The sequence below is a fragment of the Trichechus manatus genome, unplaced genomic scaffold (genome assembly GCF_000243295.1).
Source record: "Trichechus manatus latirostris isolate Lorelei unplaced genomic scaffold, TriManLat1.0 scaffold00026, whole genome shotgun sequence".
Lineage (NCBI taxonomy): Eukaryota > Metazoa > Chordata > Mammalia > Sirenia > Trichechidae > Trichechus > Trichechus manatus.
In genome coordinates this window covers 20,189,177-20,208,715 of record NW_004443962.1, presented here as the reverse complement: position 1 = coordinate 20,208,715, position 19,539 = coordinate 20,189,177, and the positions used below count along the sequence as shown (strand labels likewise).

The window sequence follows — 19,539 nt, the reverse complement described above, 5'->3', positions numbered from 1 at the left end:
CAAAAAAAAAAAAAAAAGGGTCCTCCAAGGCCAAAAAGGGAGCATGTTGACATGTCGTGGTGTTGTTAACCAATGTCATAAAACAATACGTGTACTGACTCTTTAATGAGAAAATATTAGTTCTGTAAACCTTCACCTAAAATAGAATTTAAAAAAAAACCATAAAGATACTTGTTTGTTTGTTTTTTATTTTGTTGTTGTTGAGAATATGCACAGTAAAACATACATCAATTCATTGGTTTCTACATGTACAATTTAGTGACATTGATTACATTTTTCGAGTTGTACATTCTCACCCTTATCTGAGTTGTTCCTCCCTCATTAACATAAACTCACTGCCTCGTAAGATTCCTATCTAATCTTTTGAGTTGCTGTTGTCAGTTTGATCCCACATAGATCTTAAAAGAGCCTAATGCTTAAGGCAGACCTTTTTTGCTAGTTAAGCTGAACTATTTGGTTTTAAGATGACTTCAGGGGATATTTTTGGTTTAAGGTTTAAAGATTATATCATGGCAATAATTTCAGAGGTTCATACACCCTTCATGGCTCCAAAAAGTCTAGAATCCATGAGAATTTTGAATTCTGTTCTGCATTTCCCCCCTTTTGATCAGGATTCTTCTATGGAATCTTTTATATATATATTAAATTTCAATTTTTTAATTTTAACTTTCCATAGGACATATTGCCAGGAACATTTAAAAAATAATTTTATTGAGGTATAAGTTTATTATAATAAAACATACCATTTTAGGGAAACCACTGAAAAAAAATCTTTTGTCAGTCAATATGACATGCTTCAACAAATTGATGCAACACTGGAAGGTCTCACTTACCTATGCCAAGAAATTTGGAAGACAGCTACCTTGCCAACTGACTGGAAGAGATCCATATTTGTGCCCATTCCAAAGAAAGGTGATCCAGTGGAATGCAGAAATTATCAAACAATATCATTAATGTCACATGCAAGCAAAATTTTGCTGAAGATAATTAAAAAATGGCTGCAGCCGTACATCGACAGGGAACTGCCTGAAATTCAAGCCGGATTCAGAAGAGGATGTGGAACGAGGGATATCATTGCTGATGTCAGATGGATCTTGGCTGAAAGCAGAGAATACCAGAAAGATGTTTACCTGTGTTTTATTGACTATGCAAAGGCACTCAACTATGTGGATCATAACAAATTATGAATAACACTGTTTGTGAATAATGGGAATTCCAGAACACTCAATTGTGCTCATGCAGAACCTGTACGTAGCTCAATAGGCAGTCATTTGAATAGAACAAGGGGATATGCGTGGTTTAAAATAGGAAAAGATGTGTGTCCAGGTTTTATCCTTCACCATACTTATTCAGTCTGTATACTGAGCAATAATCCAAGAAGCTGGACTATATGAAGAAAAATGTGGCATCAGGATTGGAGGAAGACTCATTAATAACCTGCAATATGCAGATGACACAACCTTGTTTGCTGAAAGTGAAGATGACTTGAAGCACTTACTGGTGAAGATCAAAGACTACAGCCTTCAGTATGGATTGTTGTTGTTAGGTGCTGTCAACTCAGTTCTGAGACAAAGTAACCCTATGTACAAAAAAAGGAAACACTGCCCGGTCCTGCGCCATCCTCACAATTGTTGCTATGCTTGAGCCCATTTTTGCAGCTACTGTGTCAGTCCATCTCATCAAGGGTCTTCTTCTTTTTCGCTGACCCTCTACCTTACCAAGCATGATGTCCTCCTCCAGGGACTGGTCCTTCCTGATAACATGTCCAAAGTACGCAGAATGAAGTCTTGCCATCCTTGCTTCTAAGGAGCATTCTGGTTATACTTCTTCCAGTATGGATTAAACCTCAACATAAAACAAAAATCCTGACAACTGGACCAATAAGCAACATCATGATAAACGGAGAAAAGACTGAAGTTGTCAAGGATTTCATTTTACTTGGATCCACAATCAACACATATAGAAGCAGCAGTCAGACAATGTATTGCAGTGGACAAATCTGCTGCAAAAGACCTCTTTAAAATCCTAAAAGGTAAAGATATCACTTTGATGACTAAGATGGGCCCGACCCAAGCCATGGTATTTTCAGTCACCTCATATGCATGCAAAAGCTGGACAGTGAATAAAGAAACCCGAAGAAGACTTGATGCATTTGAACTATGGTGTTGGTGAAGAATATTGACTGTACCATGGACTGCCAAAAGAACGAACAAATCTGTTTTGGAGGATGTATATCCAGAATGCTCCTTACTTCATCTCACGTACTTTGGACATGTTACCAGGAGGGACCAAACCCTGGAGAAGGACATCATGCTTGGTAAAGTAGGGGATCAGTGAAAAAGAGAAAGACCCTCAACAAGATTAATTGACGTAGTGACTGCAACCATGGGCTGATACATACCTACTATTGTGAGGAAGGAGCCCTGGTGACACAGTGGTTAAGCGCTCAGCTGCTAACTGAAAGTTGGCCATTCAAATCCACCAACTGCTCCTCAGGAGAAGGATGTGGCAGTCTGCTTCCGTAAAGATTTACAGCCTTGGAAACCCTATGGGGGCAGTTCTACTCTATCCTACAGAGTCACTAGGAGTCGGAATCGACTTGACTGCCATGGATTTATCGTGAGGATGCCGCAGAACCAGGCAACGTTTTGTTCTGTTATACATCAGGTTGTTACGAGTAGGAGCTGACTCGACAGCACCTAACAACAATGTAAAGAATGCAGTGATTCTCAAAGTGTGGTCTACAGACTAACAGCATTAAAATCCCCTGGTAACTTGTAGACCTTGCAGATTCTTGACCCTGCCCTAGACTTATTTAATCAGAACTTCTGAGGGTAGGGGCCCAGCAATCTGTATTTTAACAAGCCTGCCAGGTAATTCTGATCTGAAGTTTGACAGCCACAGAATCAATAAACTATTTCAGTGGTTTAGACAAAAATTTCAGGACAACTCAGTGTGGTCTTTCGCCGAATCCTTGTTCTAGATAGGCACACTAGTCAGTGAATGACGTCCTCTGCTTATTTACTGGGACTTTTTGTTTGGTGGCATCGCAGCTTTGTTTTGCTGAAGGAAGCATTGTGAAAGACTGAATTACTGTGTGCAATTTTTAGTAGTTGCTTAGAAATTGAACATGACTAAGTTTAAATACTTTGAGGTTTATGTAACATTTTCCTAAAATTGCTATTCACTTTATAGAGCTTTAAAATTTTGTGGTTAATATAAACTAGGTCTCCCCTCAGTAGCCGTGTGTATCCTCTAATATTGATAATGTAGCAATACTGTTTACATTAGCCACAGAGCCAGATCTTAATCTTAGAGGCGTCATATTAACATGTTGGCCGGCAGTGGCAGTCTTGATTTTGCTCGATTTTAGTGCCGAGATGGAGAGGATCACCTTTGAAAATAACCTAAAATGTATACAGTTTTCTGAGTCATCCTTGACCCCACCCTCACCCTCGTCCAACATCTAATCAATCACCAATTCCCAGTCAGTTCTACCTCTTAAATATCTCTGAATCTAACTGCTTCTTTCACTTTATACTGTCATCTCCTGACCTGAGCCACCATCCACTTTCTTCTGGACTAATACAATAGCCTTCCCAACCGATTTATCTGAATCCATTTCTCGTAGTGTAAATGGAGTGACCTTTTAAAAATGTACTTTTGATCATGACTCTTCCACTTAAAAGTCACCGATGGCTTCTGATAAAGCTCCGAGTCCAAAGCTTGTGAGACCTTCTCCAGCCCAGAGGTCTATCTTGTAGTTCCTCAAGTGTGCTGTATTTTTTTCCACCATGGGGCCTTTGTACATGCTGTTCCCTCATAGTCCACTGGCCCTTTGTGGATCTTTAGATCTCAGTTTAAAGGTCACTTTTTCAGGAAGACCCCTCCCCAGCATACCTGAATGCCCCTTGTCATACGCTCTCATGGCTTTCTCTGTGCTTTAGTCATTATCATAGTTACTTTTCTATTTACTCATTTATTGCCTGTCTTCCCTTCTAGGCTGTGTTCCATGAGGGCAAGGGCCATTTCTGGTTTATTCACCGCTGTAACCCTAGTGCCTGAAATATATGAATGAATGAATGGACAAACAATGGCAACTTTTATATGTTAAAATAGTATCAAGTTTATTAAGCTGCCAGGCTTTTGTAAATAAGCTATCCCTTATTTTTGTGTATATAGATTATGCTTGTGCTCTTCAGAGAGACATTTTGCTCCAGGGACGACTATACCTTTCAGAAAACTGGCTCTGTTTCTATAGCAACATCTTCAGATGGGAAACTACGGTAAGACGTATTTTGTATTTGATTTGTTGGTACTAATAATTGTAGAGATGAAATGTGTACAGTCTTCCTCATAACCATGTACTTTAGATTCCAAAGTAAATTTATATATATTTGTGTATCTATATTGGTACACATGTAAATGTATTTGTATGTTGTATGCATAATGCTTAATATATTTTTCTTAATATATTGAGCTCTATTTGTACATATTTAATACAGTTAGAGAAAAAGATTTCAGGCTGAAAAAAACTTGAGCATATATCCTGCTGGCTGCCAAAACCATGTCTTGTGTGACAGACTGTCTGAATTTTATTTGTGTGTTTGTGTGTTGATGTGGAACATGAACACGCACGTGTCTTTTCCCACCGTGTCCTAATGTTAGACAGGAGCTGGTGGAGGACAAGACTGAAGGGAAGAATGTCTGGCTACTTACCTTATTTTTCTCTGAGAGTACAAGCATGTGCTTACTAACTCCTTCAGGTTTTTCAGTTTAGTATTCCGGATTACATTGATGTAATGGTTGTTTGTGTTGTTCATGTTTCTGGAAAATACATTTTGCAATGTTTCATTTTTTTAATGTGTTTAGATTTCTATAGCTTTAGAAGATATAACCTTCATGACTAAGGAGAAAACTGCTCGACTCATCCCAAATGCGATCCAAATCATCACAGAGGGTGAAAAGGTGAAATACTTTTCTAATATCACCTTATTCCATAACATAAAGAAAATCTGCCTCATACTGATTATCAGTGTTGTGAATATAGGCAATTCCTTTTTGGAGCTAGGAATATCTGGTAGAGATCACTAAAAACCAAACCCAGTGCTGTCGATTTGATTCTGGCTCATAGCGACCCTGTAGGACAGAGTAGAACTGCCCCGTAAGGTTTTCAAGGTTGGTTGTAATCTCTGCGGAAGCAGACTGCCACATCTTTCTCCCGTGCAGCAGCTGGTGGGTTCGAAGCACTGACCTTTCAGTTAGCAGCTGAGCACTTAACTACTGTGCCCGGAGGGCTCCTCTGATAGATGATATTAAATACATTGTATTTAATGCTAGATTTGTATAGCCTTAAGTAGTTGTTGGTGATTAATTGGTTAGGGCTCTGTGTGACGTTAGAAACAATATTGACAAAAGAAAGAAGAAAGGAAGAGAAGGAGGAAAGAAAAAAGGAAAGGAAAGAAGGAAGGAATAAAGGAAGGGAAAGAAGGGAAGAGAGGGGCAGGAAGAGAGAGACTACTATGACACTGAATTATTGTGATGATGATTTTTATCCTGTAAAGTTTCTTTCAAATGCACTTTAAATTGTATTTTCATTTTGAAACAACCTCATTCTTACAGAAAACTCCCAATTACTGTGCAAAGAACTCCCCTCACCCTGACCATTTGAGAGTAAATTGTCAGCCTGATGCAGGGACGGATTATCCAATAGGCAAGGTGAGCACGGTGCTTACCTTGCTTACCAGATCATCTAAGTAAGTTTAGTAAGTAAACACAAGTAAGCTCATGCTTACCTTGCTTACTGAGTCATCCATCCCTGTCAGGGATTGTAAATTTGAAAAGAGGCTTTGATTCTGTAGGAAGGTGCTGTGGGGTTGGGAGAGAGACAGATGCCAGCCATACCTAGAAACAGAATCTTTGATGTGGTGAAAAACTGTGAAATTGTTCACTACAGATGATCTGGTAAAGCAAGGTAAGCACTGTGCTTACCTTGCCTGTTGGATAATCTACCCCTGACCTGATGCCTCATACTCCAAATATTCCAGTATTGCCAAAGTCATTCTTCTGTAAAGCCATCAAAGTCAAGAAATTAATACTGATCCATTACCACTGATCAATCCTCAGACCCCATTCAGTTTCCCCAGTTGTCCCAGTAATGTCCTTTATAGAAAATACACCCAATTCAGAATTACACATTACATTTAGTTGTCGTGCTTTTTAAGTTCCTTAATCTTTCCTTGACTTTTCTGTCTTTGATGGTTTTAAAGGTTACAGGTCACTTATTTTGTAGGATATTCCTTAACTTGTGTTTCTCTGATGTTTCCTTGTGATTAAATTTAGAATATGCAATTTTGGCAGGAGAAACACAAGTGAGGCTGTATTCTTTATTTTTAAACTTTTTAATAAAGTTTTTTACTTTTAGATATTAAAAAAAACCCTGAAAATAACGTCTTCCATTATCATAGTTAGAATGAGATCCTACGTATCTCATTTCCTTATTTCCACGTATATAAGATGAGACAATGAGCTAATTAGCAGAACACTTTTACTTCCTGCCACTTCTTTTCTACCCACTTGAGTTTCTGGTGCTATAATCAGGAAGTTTAGTGAGGCTGTATTCTTTTTGCATCCTCTCAGGTGGCTTATAATTTCAGTTTGTACCATTACTAGTGATATTCACTGTGATTACTTGATTAAGGTGGTATCTGCCAGAATTTAACGTAAAGTGAGTCTATTTTCCTTTGTAATTAATATGTATTGTATGGCAAAGAACTTGGAAACTCTGTAAATATAGCATTCCTCATCAAGCTTTAAGTTTATTCATATATGTTCATATGAACTCATAGTTTCTTATTTTATTCAGTGAGTTATAATCCATTACTGTCATTATTTGTTTTGTTGTTCAGAATGTCCCAGATTTGGCCAGTGGGAAGAGGCCCTTCTTACCCCATTTGGTCTCTGACATTCGGTACAGGGCAGCCCCTCTGTGTGGACCACCTCCTCATTCTTCTCTGACTCTTTCTCCTGCTTTGGGCTGCTGCAGCTCCCCTGCCCTGCCCTCCCCCTCCCCCGTGTGGATGCCCACTTTTCTCTGTGCCATGAACAGCTTTAGAGCTGAACTGTTCAGGAAGGGAGGTGGAAGAACTAAAATACTTTAAATTTTACAATTAGAACATGCATACATGTGCATTATAAAAAACCATCAAATGATTTTAAAGCTAACATCCTCCTTCTGTACCCATAAGCCCCAATTCCATTGCCTTTCTAGAGGCAAACACTGTTATCAGTTTGATATGTATTTTTTCAGATGTTTCAGACGTTTTTACTTTCCATTTATGTACACAGCCGAAACCAAACTCACTGCTGTCGACTTGAATCCATCTCATAGCTACTGTATAAGACAGGGTAGAACTGCCCCATAGGGTTTCCAGTCTTTAGGGAAGCAGACTGCCACGTCTTTCTCCTGTCGCTGGTGGTTTCAAACTGCCAACCTTCCGTTTAGCAGCTGAGTGCTTAACCACTGTGCCACCAGGGCTCCTTGCACTGATGTACATATATACATAAATATGGAACCCTGGTGGCGCAGTGGTTAAGAACCCGGCTGCTAACCAAAAGGTCGGTAGTTCGAATCCACCAGCCGCTCCTTGGGAACCCTATGGAGCAGTTTTACTGTGTCCTGTAGGGTCACTGTGAGTCAGAATTGACTTGACGGCAGAAGGTTTTTATGCCTGTCTATAAACATATTGTTTTGCTGCTTTCCCCAAAGTAAAATGCTTATCCACCTTGTTCTTCAATTCTCTCTCTCTTTTTAAACTTAACATTGTCTCTTGGAGTCACATGTCCATACATACAGGTAGCTCTCTCTCCATAGTTTCCTGACTGTTAGGTTATTTCCAGTGTTTTGTTATTATAAATCATGCTGCAGTGAGCAGCCTAACCACGCCTCCTTGAGCTTATGTGATGGGATTTCAGGGTCAAGCATTTTAATTTTAATAGTGATAACAGCAACTAGCATTTACTCGTTGTCATGATAATAACAACTAGCATTTACTGAACACTTATTGTGTTCCAGGCACTGTTTTAAGCTCTTTACATACATTTATTCATTTAATGCTTACAAAAATCTACTAGTATAATTATTCTTATCTTGCAGATGAGAAACTAAAGAGCAGAGAAGTCAAGTGAACGAAAGTCACAGAACTAAGAAATGGTAGAGCTAGGCCATGAACCCAGTAGTTTAACTGCAGGGACCTGGTCTTAACTTTCTTACCATGCTGACTCAATGATCTCTTTTTCCATTATCATGAAGAAGCTGTGTGCTTTCAAACGTTCATCCCTTTATGTACCCTATGACTAAAGGAAGGCTCATCAGGGTACTTTTAGTTGTGTGGGGTTCTAGAATATGTTCTGTGCCCCAGCAGCTCAGAGGTATCGTTATCTAGAGCTCTGTCCAAATTAAGCCCATTGCTGTTGGGTCAATTCTGACTCATGGCGACCCTATAGAACAGAATAGAACTCCCCAATAGGGTTTCCAAGGAGCGGCTGGTGGATTTGAACTGCCAACCTTTTGGTTAGCAGCTGAGCTCTTAACCACTGTGCCACCACGGCTTCGCTTTCCAAATTAGGAAGGTTATTATTGAACCAAGATTTATTAACAAATTTTTGAAGTTGGATATCTGGTGAGAAATAAAGGAAGCTATAGTTTACATAGATTATCCAGAAACTTGGAATTTTTAAGGATTGGAAATGTGCTGGTTGTGTAGGAGAATGGATAGAGTTGATAAGAAGGTTTTAATTTAAGAAATGGGAATTACCAAGCACAACACGGTAGTGAAAATGAGATGGACTGTGAAGTTTTTCTTATCTATATCTCTGAACACAGGATTGTAAGATTATTATAAAACAAAAGGCAAAAACCATTTGGCCTAAGAAAAGGAAATGGGACAGTAAGTAGTGATCATTATGTCACATGTTACCCATGTAATTCTGTTTGGAAGACTTCCTAGATATATCTTCTTTATAAAAAAATTCCGCTTGATGAGAATATTATTATAGCAAAGTTTTAACTTAATTGGAAAATAGCACTTTAAGATGTCCATAACCACCCAATATGTTATCGTTTGACGTTTCATTTAGTAAATCAAGCATAGAGCTGAGCTTTCTTGTTCCAAAGGCAATCACTCAGCTGTGAAAGGTCACTCACTAGAGGACTGGAAGAGACGACAGACTGAGAGACTGCATGTAGTGCTGCCAATTGCCACATTTTCTCATAATAGCCCATTTTAAAATATAACTTTGCAAAAATCAGTTCAATGTAGAGAAAGAGATAGGGCTGAAAGCAAACAAAGAATTATGGCCTGAAACATACTTGTTTTCTTCTGTAATACTCAAAACAAAGTTTAGTGTTAATCTGGGGGGTTTTATAAGTAGTAGAAATTAAGTATTTCTGGAGTTTTTAGAAGACTGGAAGATGATATAATTTAAAATTAAGATCCTTAAATTTGTTTCTGAAATCCACTTTAAAAAAAAATTTTGTGTGTATACTTGGCTTAAATGGCAACCAATTTATGTCTCTTTGCAAAGTTCATAATAACAGAAAATTTTCATAATTCTGTTTATATTGATTTTAATAGTCAGACCATGACATTCATAAATACCTATTTCAAGCCCTTTTCCTTAGTAAATATTGATAAAATTATATTTGATAAAATACTAGCTGTTGTAAGATACAGTTTGTAAAGGTACTTTGTTCATACACACATTTCTGGTTTTTTTCTATTGTAGCAAAAAGTTAAATGAAAATAATATATAAGTAGGTGGTGGCCACCTAGTAGTTTGGTTTTACCGTAACATGTCGTAGCAGACTTTGCAACAGATACTTTCCCTTTATTTTTCCAAGATACTAAAACTATCCTATTATTTTTCCTTGCAGTTTTTCTTTACATCTTTTGTTGCCAGGGATAGAAGTTACCTCAGTATCTTCAGGTTATGGCAGAATGTCTTATTAGACAAGGTAAGTGCTCATATCAAAGGCAGATGCTTATTATAATAACAACTTCCCAGTGTTTAGAATTGAAGAGCTGCTTTTTATTTTTCTTTATTTAATTTAGATTAGACTATTCAAATTCCAAGAAGAAACCTGAAGCAAAACAAAGTTCATAGCTATAAGTTCACATATCAATTGTAATCCCTAGGACAACCAAAAAAAAAAAAAGATTTTTAAAAATACAGTAAAAGAAACAAAGAGGAATTAAAATGGTACACTAGAGAATATTTAATACAAAAGAAGGCAGTAATGAAGGAGTACAGGAACAAACAATACATGACATATAGAAAACAAATAGCAAAATGGCAGACATTACATTAACTCATTAAGTGTAACTGGGTCCAATCAAAAGGAAGAAATTGGCAGAATGGAAAAAAAAAAAAAACGTGATCCAACAGTCTACCATCTTGAAAGTAAAAGAATGGAAGAAGATATACAATGCAAGCAGTAACAGTTAAGGGAGATGAAGCGACTATATTGATATGAGACAAAACAGACTTAAAGACAAAAAATTGTTAGTACAGACATCATTTATAAAGAAAAATGAGTCAATCCATCTTGAATACATACCAATTATAAACATATATGCACATGACAACAGAGCCCTAAAATACATGAAGCAAAACTTGACAGAACTGAAGGGAGAAATAGACAGTTCAACAGTAATAGTTGGAGATTTCAATACCCTACTTTCAATGATGGATAGAACAACTTGACAAAAGATCAACAAAGAAATAGAAGACTTGAAAAATACTATAAGTTAACTAGACCTAAAAGATATGTGTGAGACACAGAGGAGGAGAAAACACTTCCCAACTTTTTTATGAGGCCAGTGTTACCCTGATACCAAAGACAAAGACATCACAAGAAAACTACAGGCCAATATCCCTTATAAATATAGACATAAAAATCCTCAGTGAAATATTAGCAAACTGAATCCAGCAACATATGAAAAAGATTATATGTCATGACCAAGTGGGGTTTATGCAAGGATGATTCAATATATGGAAATTAACCAATATAATATACTGTATCAAGAGAATTAAGGACAAAAACCACATGATCTTCTCAACAGATACAGAAAAAGCATTTGACAAAAATCCAGTACCCTTTTATGATTAAAAACAAACTAAAACACTCAACAAACTAGGACTAGCAGGTAACTTCTTTGACCTGATAAAGGGCATCTTCAGAAAACCAACAGCTAACATCATCCTTGGAAACCCTGGTGGCATAGTGGTTAAGTGCTACGGCTGCTAACCAAAAGGTCGGCAGTTTGAATCCACCAGGCGCTCCTTGGAAACCCTATGGGGCAGTTCTACTCTGTCTTATAGGGTTGCTATGAGTTGGAATTGACTTGACGGCAACGGGTTTAGTTGGTTTAATGTTATCCTTAGTGGTGAAAGGCTGAATGTTTCCCCCTAACATCAGGGATGATCTCTCAACACTTCCGTTCAACACTGTACTGAAGGTTTTAGCCAGAGCAAGTAGGTAAGAAAAAGAAAGAAATCCAGATTGGAAAGGAAGAAGTAAAACTACCTCTATTGTCAAGTAATATCTTTTATAAGATTAATGGAATAGAATACCTCTGTTGTCAAGTAATATCTTGTATAAGATTAATGGAATAGAATTGAGAGTCCAAATATAAACCCTTATATTTATGGTCAATTGATTAAAAAAAAATTATTGTGGTAAAATATATAACAAAAAAATTGCCATTTAAATCATTTATAAGTGTACAATTCAATGACATTAATTACATTCACCATGTTGTGCAACTATCGTCTCTATCTAGTTCCAAAAGTTTTTCATAACCCCAGAGGTACTCCTTAAGCAATAACTTCCCATTTCCTCTCTCCCCAACCCCTGGTAACTACTAATAACCTTTTGTCTCTATGCATTTGCCTATTCTAGGTATTTTATATAAGTGAGATCATACAATATTTATCCTTTGTGTCTGATTTTTTTTCACTTAGCATAATATTTTCAAGGTCCATCCATGCCATAGCATGTATCAGAAATTCATTTCTCTTTATGGCTGAATGATATATGGTCAATTGATTTTTGACAAGAGTGCCCAAACAATCACATGAAGGAAAGAGTTATCTTTTCAGCAAATGGTACTGGGACAACTAGACATCCACATGCCAGAAAATGAAGTTTTACCCCCTACCTCACACCATATATAAAAATTAATTCAAAATGGATCATAGTTCTAAAGGTATGTGCGAAATTATAAAATTATTAGAAGAAGACATAGGAGTAAATCTGTACGATCTTTGGACTGGGCAGTGGTTTCTTAGCTATGACACCAAAAGCTCAGTAACAAAAAAAAAAAAAATTGGATTTCATCAAAATTTAAAACTTTTTACATTGAAGGACATTATTAAGAAAGTGAAAATCCACTCACTGGGAGAAAATACTTGTAAATTATATATCTGATAAAGGACTTGTATCCAGAATATACAAAAAGACAAATGACCCAATTAAAAAATGGGCAAAAGATTTGAATAGACATTTCTGCAAAGAACATATACAAATGGCCAAAAAGTACATGAAAAGATGTTCAATGTCATTAGCCATTAGGGAAATATAAATCAAAACCACAGTGAGATAGCACTTCATACCCATTAAAAACAATAAAACCAAATCCGGTGCTGTGGAGTCGTTTCCAACTCATAGTAGCCCTATAGGATGGAGCAGAACTGCCCCATAGGGCTTCCAAGGCAGTAATCATTGTGGAAGCAGACTGCCACATCTTTCTCCCTCAAAGCGACTGGTGGGTTTGATTTGCTGACCTTTCTATTAGCAGCCAAGCACTTAACCACTGTGCTGCCAGAGCTTCTTTCACACCCATTAGGATGGCTTAAAAAAAAAAAAATGACGACAATGACAAGAGTTGGTAAGAATGTGGAAACTGTATGAAAATGGAATCATGATACATTGTAGGTGGGAATGTAAAATGGTGCAGCCACTTTGAAAAACAATTTCGCAGTTCCTCAAAATGTTAAATATAGAGTTACCATATGGCCATCAATCCCTCTCCTAGGCATACACGCAAGAGAATTGAAAGCATACCTTCACACTAAAGCTGTAGGCAAATGTTCATAGCCGCATTATTCCTAATAGCCCCCCAAGTGGAAACAGCCCAAATGTCCATTAACTAATGGATAAACAAAATGTGTATAATGCAATATTATTCGACAATAAAAAAGAGTGAACTGATACATACTACAACATGGATGAACCTTGAAAACATTAAGTGAAAAAAGCCCGTCTGTTCTATGACATGTCCATATTAGGCTAAATGTCCATATTAGGCAGAGAAAGTAGATTAGTGGTTGCTAGGGGCAGGCAGGAATGGGGAGTGATGCTAATGGGTATAGGTTTCTTTTTGGGTTGATGAAAATGTTCTAAAATTAATCGTGATGGTTGTACAAGTCCGTGAATAGACAAAAGAACCACTGAATTGTACACTTTAAAAGGGCGAATTGTATAGTATGTGAATTATGTCTCAATAAAGCCGTTATTAAAACAAATGCTGGGGAGGAGGTTAGAGATTTCCAGCAGAAAAGAAAGGCTCCTAGGAGCTTAACCACTGCAGGTGGGAATTTCCTCCTCTCCCTACCGCCAGGCAAGCCCCTCACTGAAGCAGACAAAATTTTGGCCTCTTGGGCTGTTGGGGTTGAGTGGCCTTTTGAACTCTCAGGCTGGACAGGTGCTTCCAAGCAGCACCCTACTTGGGTGCTCCCACTTTCTCTGAGAGAGGGGACTCATGGCTCTTGGGGTTGGGGAGAGCCTAGCCAGCCCCTCCTCCGTCGACGTGGCAGGCAGGGAAGCCTCGAGTCCAAGGTCAGCTTCCCACCCCTGCCTTTCTCTGCGTTTGGGCGCACAGCCTGCCCAGAGGCCTGTGGCCAGGCTGCTGGTCCAGCCGCGCGCCCGCCTCCAGCATGGGGCACTGAGTTTGTGCACAAAAGCTGTTGCTGCACAGCTCCACACCGCCCTTCAGCTGGTGCCTCCTCCACCGGTCGGTGGAGACCAGCCACTGCAGGTCTGTCTGTTCACATCCACTGCCTTAATTACAGTGGGCTGCGCCTCCAGGAGCGGCTGGAAAACTTGAGTCACCCTAGAGACCTGGCTAGCCCCACCTCCAAATACCAGGTTCTTAGACTGCCCTGCAGTCCCCCACGCAGGCGCCCTCATCTCATTACTGCAAGGAACCTAAGACCACAGCCTCCACCTGGCTACATGTCGGGTTTGCTGCCCTCCCAGACTCACCTTTGCTTTTATCATAAGCGAGTAAGCTGGGATACATCCTTGGGGGAAACAAATACCTCCGGGAAAGTGGTAAAGTTCAGGTTTACAGGTGAGCCCACGGAGAAACTGAGGTTTCAACTTTAATGAAAAAATGAAACCAAACTTTCCGAAGGGGGAGGAGGTGGAATAGCTGCTGTCTGCGGAGAAAAAGCTCCATCCACTGGCTGGCAGTAAAATCTAAACCTCTCCAAGACAGCCTGATGTCACCTGTGGTCTTGACGTATGAACATGGAGTGTTACTGTCTTTACAGTAGTTATACCTTTTAAATATTCGTATTATTGCATTACATTTATCGTTGAACACGCAACTCTTTATTGCAAGTGTCCACTACCCTCTTATTTTAATAAATAGGGCAGTGGCAATTACTGCTCTATACTAAGACAAAAATTAGTGTTTAAGTGTATACGAAGGGTTAGATACTGTACAAAATTTATGAAAGTTGAGGGGGTAGTCTCAGTTTTAAAACTGGAATTTTAAACACTGTAGGATTCACCCAGAAAGAGAACTAGAAAAACAATACTTTTCCTGTATTCTCCTAGTGATCTTTGAAGAAGCATTTTTTTATTTTTAGCATACCAGAATCTATAACAGTAATAGCAACTGACGTGTATGAGTAATTAGTCTTGGTATACATCACATGTATACTTTTATAAGCCTCACTTGCCTTCTAGTTTTTTAAAGTGATAAAGCCACATTGATTAGATTTCTTGATCTTGTGTAATACTGTAAGAAAAAGTTAAAAAAAAAAACACTGTAAAATACACAGTATAATTACAAAGTCCTATAAAACAACCTTAGAAATAATTTGAGTATTACATATTATATATATTCAAAATATTATTAAAGAATTTAAGTGCAGATTATTATATTCGTGATTGCTTGTAATTGGGAAATCTGAGAGTAAAAGTGAATATGTTACTTCTGCTTCCTTCCTTCATGAGACCTTAAAAACAAAGCAAATTAATCTAGAAAAAAAAGATTATTTAATTAAATACTACAAAATGATTGTAAAATCATGTGTGTGAGTGTGTGTTTTATTTCTCCAGTAAAAGTATATCCACAATAGGAGAAAAAAGCTGAAGCCAAATATAGTGTCTTTGAAAATGAAGGTTTTTAAAAGGACATTTTAAAACTCTTTTGATGCATTGCTTCTGAAAGGGCAGTTTATTCCAGATATTTGGTCTAACGTAAGTCCTAATTTAGATGTTTTTAAATTTCCAGTATGGTCACTCATGAAGTAATTTATAGCACCTCAGCAAAGTTCCCAGCCTTTGTCAGTGCACTGACTGTGTGGGATTTGTGGGGTCAGGGTACAGTGGCAGCTCCAGAACTGTGCAACCATGGTTCAAGATAAGTCTCTAGGCCCTTTCCCACCCCACCCACAGCTCTCTTGCTTAGCTTAGCCCCTCCACCCACAAACACACTTCTGTGTTCTGACAGATAGTCCTGCTACCTGTTTTTGTATGGTCCACAGACTGAGAATGGTTTTACATTTTTAAATGTTAAAAAAAAAAAAAATCAGAAGTAGACTTCATGACACATGGTAATCATATAAAATTCAAATTCTGGTGTCCAGCAGTGAAGTTTAAGGAAACACTTATTCATTTAGATATTATCTGTGGCTGCTTTCACGCTGCAGTGACAGTAGTTGGAAGCGAGACTGCATGGCCTGCAAAACCTAAAATATTTACTGACTGATCCTGTTCTAGAAACAGTTTGTTGACCCCCGAACAATCCTACAGCCACATTTATCTTTAGAGAAAGAAATACCCAGCTTCTATTAGTCGCCTGCTGACTACCCATTGCCCTTGCAATAGAAATCTAAAACGTTACCTAGGGCCTCCATGATCTGTCCCCAGCCCCCTACTCCAACCTCTCTCCTCAACACACCCTGCCCCTTCTTGTCTTCTGAAATGTTCTGCGTTTGTTTTGGAACAGGGATCTTCAAACATGTTCTTTCTCCCTGAAAAGCTGTGACCCTCTTATCCCCGATCCTAGTTCTAACTCAAACTCATTAATCACATGTAAGTCAGGTTCTACTGTTTCACCTTCCTATAACATCTTGTACTTCTCCTTTATAACATTTATTACAATTATAATTATTTGTTCTACTCCTGTTCTCTTTGTGTGACTATAAACACCTTGAGGACAAGGACCATGTCTGTTTTGTTCATTGTCTGTCTCCAGTGACTGAGTGTTTGGCATGTTTCTGGTTTGGCATGACCAGTACAGTTTGGGACTGGGGTTTAGCCTCTGGCAATGTAAATATAAATAGTGCCTTCTTTACTCTCCAAGTATGGCAGTTTGGACAATAGATTATAGGGCCACATTACATGTAGCAGATGATCAATAAATATTTTTGAATGACTTAATGTAGTAGAATTTTAACGGTCTAAAGTCCAAATAATCAGTTCACTTCATTAACATGACATATTTTAATTGCTTTGCTCAAGGAAAGACAAAGGATGGGGAGAAAACATAGGCAGGAATTCAGTTTCAAAAACAGTATTCAGGGTAAATCCTAAGTTCACTGTATATTTAACTCAATTTCTTAAATCTTCTATATGTATGTTGTGTTAGGTGCCGTCGAATTGGTTCCAACTCATAGCAACTCTGTAGCACAGAATAGAACTGCCCCATAGGGTTTCCAAGGAGCGTCTGTTGGATTTGAACTGCCGACCTCTTGGTTTGCAGTCAAGCTGTTAACCCCCCACACCACCAGGGCTCCTCTATATGTATAGTGAGAAGAAATGATTGTCTTGAAACACTAAAGTGTCCTCAATTGCCAAAAGAAATATTATTTTCTATATACTTGGACTACTAAGAAAATAGCATGTATACCTAAAGTTATCAGTAACAAGGGTTAAAATTTAAGGTTTTTTTTTTGTTAAAGCTCAATAAATCCTTTCATATTACTACTAATTTTATTGTATTATTGGATTTATAATTAATTATAGCAATAATATAGGCAGGATATATACAGAATCAAAATGTACTCTTTTTTGCTATTTTCTGTAGAAACACAATAGTGGTCTCTCTTGTCAATACATAGGGCCTTCAAGGAAGCTAGCTCTCCACAGAAATGTAAGAATGCATTCTGAGAGTGAGTTTTAAAATCTAGAGCCTAATAGAGCAGAACTGTTCACTCATTTTGAGTTCTAAGGATTGAATCGACAGAATGGCTGTGGGGCCTTTTCTCAAAGGGCAGAAAGAGGGGGCATGTGTATAGACCCACCCTTCCCAAATTCTGATACGTTGTCACTCCAGCTTCTATTTTGGAGATCATTAATAAAAGAATGACAGAAGAGTTTCCCATTCCTCAGGTGTATCGGGGACAAAAATGTTGAAAACAGTTGATTGAATGAATTAAGATACATAAAGAAAGAATACGATAGTTTGAAGGAGCCTTAGCCAGATTTAGAGAAGTAGGTTCACAGAGGTGAACTTTAACCAATAGAGAAATACACAGAGGTGGGACAGAGATGAGTCATTAGCCCCACCAATGTCACAGTACCAAGGTCACAGTCAATCATTTCTTACAGCTGTCTACTTTTACTCTGATTCCATGCTTATCATGCAGCTTTCTGATTACTAATCTGACATCCATTACTATTCAGGTGTCCTGGGTAGTAGAATGAGGGATTTCTGATCACTAGAAGGGAATGTTCTCCTACTCTGAATTAGTGCATTTACAGCTGAGTAAGTATATGAAGTTTGTGAGAGTGGCTTGTTTAAGTCAGTCCCTGCCCTGCCCACCCTGAGCCCATTCAACTCCAGCTGTGCAGAGGCAGGGCTGAGGCCAGTCTCCAAATAGTTAATGTCACCCTGAGATGCTTTGGAAGAGTGTCATCCAGCCTTCTCCTGTAGACCCTCATTCTTTCTTATGACACTCTGCAATGATCATTCCTTTTGGAGTTACTTGGAATTCTAGTCGTTTTCCGGTAGTGCTATAAACTAATAAATGCAACGTTCAAATTTTCTTTGAATAAATGAATGTAAAATTTCTAACTATTTTAGTCACATTTGTTAAATATTTTAGCAGTTTAGAAGTGTTTGTATTCTTACATTGTTTCCTCTTTTTGACCCTTTTTGGCTGGCAGAACTCTGTCTATTTCTCTAGGGTCAGTGAACCATACCACCATCTACCCAGTCTCCCTGAAGCCTGAATGTATCCTTATTTCTTACCTCTTTACCTACTGTGTCCAGTTGATTACCAAGATCCCCATCAGTTCCAGCTTGAACAATTAGAATAGCCTCCTACCTATCACTGTGCCTTGGGTTGTTGCCAAAGTTGTTTTTTATATTTTTAAATTTTATTTATATTTTTGTTGTTATTGAGAATATACATAGAACATACACCAATTCAACATCTTCTACATGTACAATTCAGTGACATTGGTTACATTCAAGTTGTACAACCATCCTCACCCTCCTTATCCCATTAATATAAACTCACTGCCCTAAATTTCCTGATATTTTGAGTTCTTGTTGTCAATTTGATACCATATAGATAGTTCTTTTTCTTTTTTTTAATTGTGCTTTAGGTGAGAGTTTACAGAGCAAATCAGATTTGCCTTAAACAATTAATACATACATTGTTTTGTGCCATTAGCTGTAAACCCTGTGACTTGTCAACACTCTCCCCTTCTCCACCTTGGGTTCCCCATTTCCATTTGTCCAGCTTTCCAGCCCCCTCCTGCTCTCTTGTTCTTGCACCTGGTCTGTTGTGCCGATTTAGTCTCGTCTACATCGTTGAACTATGTGTGTTATTGCTTTTTTTTTTTCCCATACAAAAATTTATACATAGTTATGTGACTCTAGTTGCTCTCCCCATACTATGACAGCATAGTCCTCCTGTCCACCCCTGATTCCCCATGTCCATTCAACCAGCTCCTAGCCCTCTCTGCCTTCCCATCTCACCTCTGGACAGAAGCTGCCCACTTAATCTCTTGTATCTACTTGAGCTAAGAGACACCCTCCTCACAAGTACCACTTTATGTCCCACAGTCTAGTCCAATCCCTGTCTGAAGAGTTGGCCTCAGAAATTGTTTTAGTTCTGGGCTGATAGAGAATCCAGGGGCCATGCTTTCTGGGGTTCTTCCAGTCTCAGTCAGACCATTAAGTCTGGTCTTCTTACTAGAATTTGAGTTCTGCACTCCACCTTTCTCCTGCT

The 19,539-nt window shown here is 38.3% G+C and overlaps 2 protein-coding genes across 2 annotated transcripts in view; both read left to right on the top strand.

Moving 5' to 3' along the window:
- Window positions 1–4,374, top strand: part of LOC111820092 (GRAM domain-containing protein 1C-like) — a 56,605-nt gene extending 52,231 nt beyond the window's left edge. Inside the window, exon 4 of the mRNA XM_023728861.1 lies at window positions 4,183–4,374. Coding sequence (XP_023584629.1) covers window positions 4,183–4,322 — 140 coding nt within the window. The 3' untranslated portion in view covers window positions 4,323–4,374. The remainder of the gene's footprint in view (window positions 1–4,182) is intronic.
- Window positions 4,375–8,317: 3,943 nt separating this feature from the next.
- The window catches only part of GRAMD1C (GRAM domain containing 1C), a 73,642-nt gene continuing 62,420 nt past the window's right edge, over window positions 8,318–19,539 (top strand). Inside the window, exons 1-2 of the mRNA XM_004373674.2 lie at window positions 8,318–8,330; window positions 13,379–13,385. The gene's annotated coding sequence lies outside the window, so the exon portion shown is untranslated. The remainder of the gene's footprint in view (window positions 8,331–13,378; window positions 13,386–19,539) is intronic.